We start from the raw sequence: 10,932 nt of genomic DNA on the forward strand, positions 1-10,932 counted from the left end.
TTCGATCATCTTTTCCTTCTTCTTTTGTAGGACCGTTCGGTATAGCCCTTTTGTAAACCGTTCGGTTGGAGTTTGCTTATGTTGTTCATTTTTAAATTTCTTGTCTCTGTAAGGCCGTTCGGCCACGAGTGTACATTAAAAAAATGGCTTTTTAAGTATATGTTTGAATAACCACTCAATTAATTCTGACCTTTAAAATCTGATTAACAAATTATGGAAAAAAAAATAGAAACAACTATTTATTGGTTTAAATATGAATTGTGAATTAAAATCAACTATAAAATAATTGAATTTAATCCGAAAACTTTGTTAGAGAGAAGTGAAGTGACAGAAAAACCATAAAAACAAGAAAATAAAAACGGTAGAATCAGACACTATTGTGAGGCCGAGAAAGCCTGAAAAAGTGAGCCTTTTATTCATAAGGTGTAGGGTCTTTTTCCCAAAACACGCATAATTGTTTTGGTAGACAAATCCACAGACCCACCAAACATCCAACAAGGTAAACGGTAACTGTCATCCTTTTCTTTCCCTTCGTTTTTTCTTCATCACCTAATCACAATCTCTTGCATTCTCTGTTTTCTGATTTCAGGGTTTCATCCTCTGTTCTCTGGGCGTCTTTCCTCCGTTTCTTGGGCCCTTTTTCTTTTCTGGGCCTTTGCCTATTCTCGATGGAGGTAATTGATTGAATCTTGCCATGTTTTGATCAAATTTAGTGTCTTTTTTTCTCTTTCGTGATTCCTTGTGCAATATCAGTTGTAAAGATTGGTGCTTTTTAATCTGTGGTTGGTTGGATTTACCCCCTTTTGGTGATCCTTTGCTTTGATATGTTATTGGAAAATGTTTCTGTTTCTTTTTCTGTTCTTGGATTTTGTTGTGATCTCACCTGATTCTTTTACTTTTAATTTTGATAATTATGGAAGTTAATCAAATGTGCATCCATTTATTGCTGGCAAAACATGATCGAACATGTTCCGGAAGGATAGGTATTTGATAGTTGGGAGAGGGAAAACTGATTATTGTTTGAAGTTATTTGCTCAATCTGTGGAAGTCTTTTTCTCGAAGAATTCCTAAAGCTTATTTGGGTGCATAGGGCCGATGACAACTGCGTTTATTTTCATGGTTGATAATAAAGACCAAGGTTTTAAATTGTGGTCGTGGTTTCATCGTGATTCTTTGACATTGAGGGAAATTGCAGACAAATTCAGCCGCATTTGCAGTTGTGACAAGCCCAGATACATAGATGTACTGGACAAAATTGTTGTTACCAACCATTTTCTAAAACCTTCTGCACATGAAATTGCAATTGTGGCTGCAACATAAAGAACTTTAGGGTCTCGCTCTCAGTTTTCCACAACATCAAGGATTGTGAGGAAATTGCATCAACGACAACAATCAAAAACCTTCTTAATAATATGTGTGATGTTTTTGTTCTTGTTGTTTTGCTTTTAGTTTAAAAAGTATGTGCAAGGGAATTCTTTGGTAACTTTCTACTGTAAGGTTTTTATAATTTGTGCTGAGGGTTGTGGTTGCTACAATTCAGAGCGAGGGATTAGGCTAGTATTATCACTGCATCATTTCCTTGTTTATCTATCCTTGGATTTATAGATATTGGGGAGTAACCTGGATTTTATGTTTACTTATTGAGATTGTTTATAGTGACTCAAATATATTTCATCTTGACTCTGAGAACTCTGAAATATACAGGTTCCGGAAATGGGAGGCAAGACTGAAACCCATTTGACATCAGCAGCAGCCTTTGTGGAAGGGGGGATTCAAGAAGCATGTGATGATTCTTGTAGCATATGCCTTGAGAATTTTAGCAAAAGTGATCCTGCAACTGTAATGTGCAGCTTTTGTGCTTTCTTTTATTATTTTCACAAATAGAATTATGAGCAAAGATGGCTTTATTTGAAAAGCATTTGTTTACTTATTTCCCCTGTCTTTCTTTCCAGGTCACTAATTGCAAGCATGACTTCCATCTGCAGTGCATTCTTGAATGGTACATTTTAATATTTTTCATGTGTTTTTCATAAAACGTAGCTGTTTAATTTAATTTTAAGCTCTATATTCTCATAGAGAAATATATTATGCTTGTCATTTTGGTTCCTTAATATTAAAATTGCTTCTAGTTTTCAGCATTAACAAGTTTTCACTCATGAAAAGTTAGAACTCGGAGTCATTTGTATAAATTGTATTTCTGAAAGACCTGGGTGGGGGATGGGGCAAGGGGGCCAAAAACTGGGCATGGGAAGGGATAATTGGCCCACAAATGTGATCACGACAAGTTCTCTTTGCACTTGATTATATTGTCTATTTTGACTGGAAAATCAATGGACTGCCCATTTTTCTAGTCTAATTCTTACTCACCTGTATGCTACAATTCAATCAGAATTGAACTGTTCCTGACGGCTGACATTATCTGTTGAATTGGTGTGGTGTTACGAGCTTCTGTTTCATTGTCACATGATGACAGTTTGTGATGTTGCTACATCATCACCAAATTGAATTTTTAAGGGATAAAGAGACTACCAAGGTATCCGAACTGTAGGCTGAGGCTTCTTGGTGTGAGGGTTGACATTTGGAAACAGAACAATAAATTTCATTGCTAGGTCACAAGGTGGTGTAACAATCGTGTTGTCATAAGAGCTTTAACTGATGCTGCAATATAGTAAATATATTCAATATATTTATGCTAGAAAAGACATTCCTTGAGAAGTTTGAAAAGATTTAATTATTCATCATCAATGTATGACTCAGAAATTTTCAGATGTGTTATTTTTTAATTACTGAAGAATGCACCTATATATTCTCACTCATTTGGTGATATGAAAGTCTACATATCTTGAAAACAAATTGTGTTGACTCCAGTTGAATTTCTTAACTGTGAATTGCTTCTCGTTTTAGTTCAATGATTGGTTCAGTTTTCAGAATATTGGTCTGACTATTAATCGCACAAATATTCTTACTCCTTTTCGACACATTCTATAATTTGGGAATTCATGGATTTAAATTCTTTAGAATTTTCCATATAGTACAAATATCAGGAATTCCTATGCATTATGGTGTCAACCTTAGAGTCGGAGTAGGTGGGATTTTGCCAAAACTTTAACCTTAATTTTTAGACAAAGTGCTAACTCCCAACAAAGTTTACAGCACTAGCAGCTCTAAATAAAACAAAATGCCCTATGTGTTGTTTGTATGCAGGTGTCAGAGAAGTTCTCAATGCCCTATGTGTTGGCAAGCTATCAGCTTGAAGGATGCTACCAGGTTGTTAAGGATTTTTCTTCCTGTGGCCTACTGTATAATTCATTTCATGATCATATTCTTACAACTCTATGAACCATGACAGTCAAGAACTGCTCGAGGCAGTAGAGCAGGAGAGGAGCTTGAGGGATATCCCATCCAGAAATGCTTCAATTTTTCATCTTTCGCAGCTTGAATTTCAGCAGGTCAGTGTATCTGTGAATTTTCATTTTGTTGTCCTACGTCTTAACTGTTAGCACATCTTGTTTCCACCATCTATACATGCTAGAAATTTTCTTACTTGTGCAGTTACCAATGCGTGAGTCTGATATTGAAGAGCGAATCCTTCGACATTTAGCTGCTGCAGCATCAATGAGGAGAGCACACCATCTTGGTCGGAGGGAAAGTCAACGAACTAGGTCATCTGGTCATGGCAATGCACACTCCTTAGTGTACTCAACTCATCCTAGAGCACCTCCATCAGCTACTGGAGCGGGAAATGAACCAGCTGCAATTCCTGCAGGAAATCCATCTTCTCCTCTTATATTTGATGGAACACAACAATCATCACCACAGCAGATGCCCCTATTACAAACTCGGAGTTCTTCTTTTACTTCTGGCTCTACAGTCGCAACAACAAATCTTCAAGGAGTTCACTCTAATGATGGGTAGTTAGACCTTAATATTTATTTTCTTGTGGTCATTATTGGTGTGCGATCATGTGAAGTTATACATTGTATATTTACGTGTTTGTAGAAGCTTTGCCTCTCATTCCTTGCCTGCAAGCCATGATGAACCAGAGCCATCAGAACAATCATTCTCAGATTCTCTCCTTTCCAAATTTAATGCAGTATCCATGAGGTACAGTTTCACCAAAACCATGTGTTTGCAAATTCTATATGTTGTTAGGTTGACTCATCCAATGATTTTTCTTATGGCAAAGATACAAAGAATCAATTTCAAAGGGCACAAGGGGATGGAAGGAGAGGCTGTTCTCTCCTAATTCTTCTGTGTCAGAACTTGGTTCTGAAGTTAGGAGAGAATTGAATGCCAAAATTGCTAGTGTGTCCCGATTGATTGAGCGCCTCGAAACAGCAAGAGAAAATAAGAGCGCTGCAGGCACTTCTGTATCAAATCATTCCATCGCAGAGACCAGCAACAACCAAAACAATGCGGAAGTTCACGGAGAGAACTCTTTTCCTGGCAGTAATACTTCTGCTACTTTTTCTGTTTCCCCAGATTCAAAGTGAGCTCTAGTTTACTTCTGTGCATGCATCTTTGCTCAGCATATCATGTTTGAAGGTGAGCCTTGATCTTAGTTTACACTTTTTTGCCTCACAACACAACAGAATCAATGGAGATTTCATCCATTTGTTGACTAAGTTTTAGAGGTTAATAATTTCTGTCAACTATCTGTGTCAAATATTTTACAGAGTCCAGATTCTGTACTAAGTTTGTTTAATTGTCTTTCTGCCAAGCCTACAAAATACACTGATGTCAGTATATTAAAAGTTGATCAACCAATTGAAAATGATCATTACTATAACTTCAAGATAGTTTTTTGGTAGAAGTTAACTAGTTCATTCATGGTGATTAATGATTGAAAGACAGTACTTTTTACACTAATGGTTGTGTTTTTGTATGTATCAGATATCATTTCTCAAGTGAGTGTTTTTTGTATTTTTTTTTTTCAGGCAAAGCACTTGCTCAGATATGACATGGTGAGGAATATATGGTGATGGAAGTTATTGGCTGAGTAAGAAAATAGGATCTGAAGCAAAAGTTTATGCTTTTATGTAAATATATTATATGCGGGGAACTGTAGGAAGTAAGTGTTTAAGGTATAAACCAAGGGAGAAAGTGTTATGAGATTTCTCCAATCTTAGGTATATTATCATATATGTTCAAATATGTCCTTCAAATTACTTTTTGGAGTCAAGGGAAAAATAGATATCAAGATGGCAACCTGAATTCTTGGTGTTTCTGCTACTTTAAGCTCAAAGCTTTGTTTTGAAATTCACGTTGGTGAAAACTTCAACCTATCATACTGTTAATGAATTAAAAGTAAAATCTGGTGATTGCTGTTCTAAAGTTGTGGCCATTCTGGAATGTTGATATTTATCACCTTTTATTTTAAATCTTTTGATCAACAAAATGCACTGCTTATTTTGTTTAGTTCTTAAGTTTTGGTCAATATCAGGGTTTTTTTTGGTCAATATTATTTCTTAATTTAATTAGTGTTTTCTTTGAAAAAAAGAGTTTTGTTTTAATTAATGTGAAACATGATTTTTTTTTTTACATAAATCGAAGTTAGCAACACCTATCAAAGATAAACACTACAAAAACTATTTTCTTTCGCTCATGCTAGTTGAGTTATTTTTTTACAACAATAATAATAATAAGATTACCATAAGTAAATTTTTTAATTGGTGTTCATGTTATTTTTTAATTAATATTAACTAGACACTTCTTATCATTATATTATTATTTTGGGTTAAATATGTTTTTGATTTTTTAATTTTAGTAAAAATTAGAGATAGTTTTTTTAAAATTTTAGTTAATTTATTTTTTTAATTTTAAAAATACGTGAATTTAATTTTTTTAGTTAAATTTTGTTTTAACGTTTTAAACTGTTTTAATTAAAAGATTAATTTTTATTTTTATTTATAGATAAAGGACGGAAACATATTTAACTATTTTAATATTAATATTATTGTTAATTTTTTTTTTAGGTTAAGATTTTTATTTTTAACTTTGGTATAATATTACATGGTATTGAGAACTTAAGCAATTTGAGCCTCTAATTTGTTATCCTCGTTTAGTTTTCGAATTATGTTATAACTTTCTTCACCAATAATAGTGTTCTAATGAATTTAGATAACCTTTAAAAATGAATTAAGATAAATTATAGTTTAATTAGTGAAAAGACATTTTTAGTTAACAAACTTAATTTCCATCTTATACTTTCATATCAATGAATTAGCTCTCAAATAATAGAAAACAATTAAATTCTGTTGCATCGCAGTAAAAAATCATCTACCACGAATAATGAATAACTTCAAATATTTACAAAAGTTGAATGACTAATTGATCTATTTAAAAGATCTAAGACCATATTTTTCCTTAAATTCATTATTTGCAAAGAGCTGAAGCATTGTTTTGTTTGAAATTTGCAGCTGCATTTTTTTGTTTATGCAGTTGAAGTATATTAAGCAATGATCAGTCGGTCGTTTAGGTGACAACATTGTTTTGAAGTTTCCCATGAAATCATTAACTAAGCTTCGATTCCTGAATCCCCTTCTCTCACGATCTCACGTTTTGAATCTTTCCAACACTGCAAAACTTTCACGCCCTCGTAGAGAAACAAAGCAACAACTTTCCAACACCAACATTCCTTCAGATATTGATGCTTCTCGTGCACTTTTCAACGAGATCACCCAGATTCTAGGTGCAGAAACCGTGTTCCCAGACCAATCCCCATCTGGGTCTTTGTTTCCTTTAGAAACTCCCCAGTCTGAAGTTGGTTCCATGGACCAATCAGCTTGCACCAAAGGTGTTTGTCAAAATTCCGCACAGAATGTTGGCTCTTTGGAAGATGCTCAGGTGGGAAATATGGGTAAGGAAGATCTAAGCCGGATTGTGGATGAGATTACTGAAATCGTTAGAGGGGAAAACAGTTCCACTTCTGTGGAGGAGAGGTTAGAGAATCTAAGTTATGGGTTGAACAGTGAGGTTTTTGACATGGTGTTGAAGAGGTGCTTCACGGTACCACTACTGGCTTTGAGGGTTTTCAATTGGCTGAAGCTCAAGGATGGGTACTATCACACGACGCAGACATATAATATCATGTTGTACATTGCTGGAGAAGCTAAGGAATTTGGGTTGGTGAAGAGACTGGTGGAAGAAATGGATGAGTGTGGAATCCAAAAGGATATTAAGACATGGACCATTCTTGTCACCCACTATGGTAAGGCAAGGAAAATTAGTGAAGCATTGTTGGCCTTTGAAAATATGAAAAGGTGTGGCTGTGAACCGGATGCTGTTTCATATAGCGCAATTATCTGTTCACTTTGCAGTGCTGAGAAGGGAGACATTGCTATGGAGTTCTATACTGACATGGTCAGGAAGGATATGGTGTGTGATGTGAGGTTGTATGAGACAATCATGAAGTGCATGGCAAGATCGGGAGATGCGGCAGCTGTTAGATTACTTGGAAATGACATGATACGGTTGTCTGTGATGCCAGAAAACCGTGTTCATAGCTGTATGCTGAAGAACTTTTGCATTACTGGGAGGATTGAAGAGGCTTTGGAATTGATTCGGGACCTCAAAAGTAAAGATTTAGATCTTGAACCTGAAAATTATGAGAACTTGGTTAGAGGACTGTGTAAGGCAGATAGGATCACAGATGCTTTACATATTGTTGAAATTATGAAGAGAAGGGATGTGGTTGATGAGAAGATCCATGGGATTATCATAAATGGGTATTTAGGGAGAAATGATGTTGACAGGGCGCTCAAAGTATTTCAAAGTATGAAAGAATCTGGTTGTGTGCCTACTATTTCCGCATATACCGAACTGATACAACATCTCTTTAGGTTGGGGAGATATGAAGAAGCTTGCGTGATGTATGATGAGATGCTGGGAAAAGGAATTAAGCCAGATATTGTGGCAATAACAGCTATGGTTGCAGGTCACGTTTCACAAAATCGTATATCTGAAGCATGGAAAATGTTCAGTTGTATGGAGTGCCAAGACATCAGGCCCACTCGGAAATCCTATGAAGTATTCATTAAGAAGCTTTGCAGGGTTTCAAGAACAGAAGACATTGTCAAAGTATTGCACGAAATGCAGGCTTCAAAGATTAAAATTCAAGATACTGTATTCCGTTGGGTTATAACATACATGGAGGAAAAGGGGGAGCTTACTATGATGGAGAAAATCCAGCAGATGCGTAAAGCATACACACTTGATTCTGAAAAGTTCAAGGGGTCAAACAAACAAGTATCTTCGGAAATTAAGGTGGAAAAGGATGTTAAAGTTGACCTATCAAAGTCAAAAATAGACTATTCCTCTACACACCGAAACCTTAAAACTTGCACGGAGCCAGATTTTCATGAAATTTGTAGGATACTTTCATCCTCTACAGATTGGTCCTTAATCCAAGAAAAATTGGAGAGAAGTACATTTCGCTTCACCCCAGAACTTGTTATAGAGATATTGCAAAGTTGCAATATGCATGGTGGCTCTGTCCTAAAATTCTTTTCATGGGTGGGAAAGCAATCTGGGTATCAACACACATTAGAATCTTACAACATGGCAATGAAAATTGCAGGCTGTGGCAAAGATTTCAAGCACATGCGCAGCTTGTTCTTCGAAATGCGAAGAAATAGTTATCCAATCACACCAGAAACATGGACAATCATGATAATGCTTTATGGTCGAACAGGTCTGACTGAGATGGCCATGAATTGTTTCAAAGAGATGAAAGCTGATGGTTATAGCCCCAATAGGAGTACATACAAGTATCTGATAATTGCCTTTTGTGGGAGGAAAGGAAGGAAGGTTGATGATGCTCTGGAAACATACAGTGAGATGATTGGTGCAGGATATACCCCTGACAAAGAACTGATTGAAGCTTACCTCGGTTGTTTATGTGAAGTTGGTAGAGTGTTGGAGGCCAGAAGATGTGCAGATTCTCTTCAGAATTTTGGCTACACAGCCCTTCTCGGTTATTCCGTGTTTATCAGATCTCTTTGTAGAGCTGGGAGAGTGGAAGAAGCATTGGCATTAATTAAAGAGGTTGGGGAAGAAAAGTCTAGTTTAGAGCAGCTAACTTGTGGAAGCATAGTTCATGGTCTATTACGTAAGGGTCGACTAGAAGAGGCATTGGCCAAGGTGGATGCCATGAAACGGAAGGGAATAGCACCTACCATCCATGTTTATACATCACTGATGGTTCATTTCTTTAAAGAGAAACAAGTAGAGAAAGCTATTGAGACTTTTGAGGAGATGCAACAGTCAGGTCATGAACCAAACATTGTCACATATTCTGCACTTATACGTGGGTACATGAACGTGGGTAGGCCCATTGATGCATGGAATATCTTCTACCTTATGAAACTAAAGGGACCATTTCCTGATTTCAAAACGTATTCTATGTTCCTCACATGCCTTTGCAAGGTTGGGAGGTCTGAAGAAGCAATGCAACTTATTTCTGAAATGTTAGACAGTGGAATTGTTCCAAGTACTATAAATTTTCGAACGGTTTCTCATGGGCTAAACAGAGAAGGTAAAAATTATTTAGCCCGCATTGTATTGCAACAAAAGTCAGAACTAAGAAGAAAACGCAGGCTCGTCGTAACTTGATTTCTTTTTATAACCTTTGGAAATCGATGGACTTATGCAATAGTAGTTTCTCATTTTAATTTACTTCTAATCTCGTCATATTGAAAGAATATAACCCGAAGAAAGTAACAATTATCTAGGAAAAATAACGAGTGCATGGCCACATTATGAATCGAAGCACTCGCTATATGGCTAATACTATTTGCCATCTTGTCTATAAACATCAAATTGCATCAAATATGCATACATGCATTGCCACGATGTTATCTGTACCACAAAACTCCTTTATTGCATAAAATAAGCAAAAATTTCAAGGTCATCCACTCTAATGTTAGGAAAATAGTAAGTGTTCTCAGTGGCGTGCAGCTCATCAGGAATTGTGAATGCTTAGGATATGCCGCATGTGACAAAATGTTAACTACAACCTGTACATAGATGACATGAAAATAAACGAATCAGAAGCAGAACTATATGGAGGGGCAACTCAAGATATATCAATAACATTTCTAAGTTAGAAAACAAGAGAAATAATGTATCACTAAAATCATCAATTTTGATGAAGATACATTTTACTGCAAAAGCCTTGAAGCGCAAATGGCAAAACTGGTACAAGTTCTCTGGAAGGATACCCAATTTTATTCAAAGCTAGACATGTCTCCATAAACTGTGAAAATCTATTTTTGGTTTGTTTATATTGGTATCGTGATAACTGTTCATGATTATTGACGAAGAGAAACCCTTGATCTCAAAGAAATTTTATTTGTTTTCAGGTTTCCATTTTTTTTTCTTTTTCTGTTCTTGTGGTGGTTCTACTATAAGTTTGGACTCATTCTGTCTGCATGGTAGAAGCTTTACTTTTTCCCCTTTATGGGTTTGGGGGTGTTAGAACGCTATCATCTTTTATTAAGAAAAAGCTTTACTTTTTTAATCTGTTTTTTTTTTTTTGGTTTTGTGGACTTTTTTTATTCCGGTCTATGTATGTGAATCGGGATCAAATCTTGTACACTGAGTCAATTCAAGAACACTTAGACTTGATCCTATCTTGATTTTGCTTCTAATAGTCAAGTTTAACTTAAAAAACTATGGTGTATTTGGGTCTTTTGTACATTTAAGTTATTAGCATAAATTATAACCAAAACTTAGTAAGATATGAAAGTAAAACCAGTCAATTCACAAGTTTAAGAAGAATTTGAACCAAAAGAAAAAAAAATACACATTAAACTTTCAAGTGTTTAACATTATTAGTGCATCTAATAGATGAAACAGAGAAAAAACAACACTTATAATTTATTATAGGCTTAATACCTATTTTGGTCCCTCGAAGGAAGACGTTTGTTCAAA

General features: G+C 35.5%; 2 protein-coding genes across 5 annotated transcripts; both read left to right on the forward strand.

The window, feature by feature from the left end:
* Window positions 1–374: 374 nt before the first annotated feature.
* LOC124833008 (E3 ubiquitin-protein ligase RHF2A-like) lies at window positions 375–5,334 on the forward strand. 4 transcript variants are annotated; one of them, XM_088097484.1, is made up of 10 exons: window positions 375–499; window positions 590–674; window positions 1,705–1,839; window positions 1,953–1,999; window positions 3,205–3,267; window positions 3,350–3,449; window positions 3,553–3,911; window positions 4,000–4,104; window positions 4,187–4,545; window positions 4,938–5,334. In XM_088097484.1, exons 2-9 carry the CDS (start codon window positions 669–671, stop codon window positions 4,491–4,493), a joined length of 1,122 nt encoding a protein of 373 aa, XP_087953610.1. In that variant the 5' UTR covers window positions 375–499; window positions 590–668; the 3' UTR covers window positions 4,494–4,545; window positions 4,938–5,334. The 4 variants fall into 4 exon arrangements, with proteins under 4 accessions (XP_087953610.1, XP_087953613.1, XP_087953612.1 ...); XM_088097487.1 differs by having other exon boundaries at window positions 4,187–4,449; XM_088097486.1 differs by having other exon boundaries at window positions 4,003–4,104.
* Window positions 5,335–6,375: 1,041 nt separating this feature from the next.
* LOC124833026 (putative pentatricopeptide repeat-containing protein At5g06400, mitochondrial) lies at window positions 6,376–9,675 on the forward strand. The gene has a single exon (XM_047307391.2). It carries the CDS (start codon window positions 6,505–6,507, stop codon window positions 9,610–9,612), a length of 3,108 nt encoding a protein of 1,035 aa, XP_047163347.1. The 5' UTR covers window positions 6,376–6,504; the 3' UTR covers window positions 9,613–9,675.
* Window positions 9,676–10,932: the final 1,257 nt, after the last annotated feature.

The sequence above is a fragment of the Vigna umbellata genome, chromosome 8 (genome assembly GCF_029865625.1).
Source record: "Vigna umbellata cultivar VRB3 chromosome 8, Vumbellata_1.0, whole genome shotgun sequence".
Lineage (NCBI taxonomy): Eukaryota > Viridiplantae > Streptophyta > Magnoliopsida > Fabales > Fabaceae > Vigna > Vigna umbellata.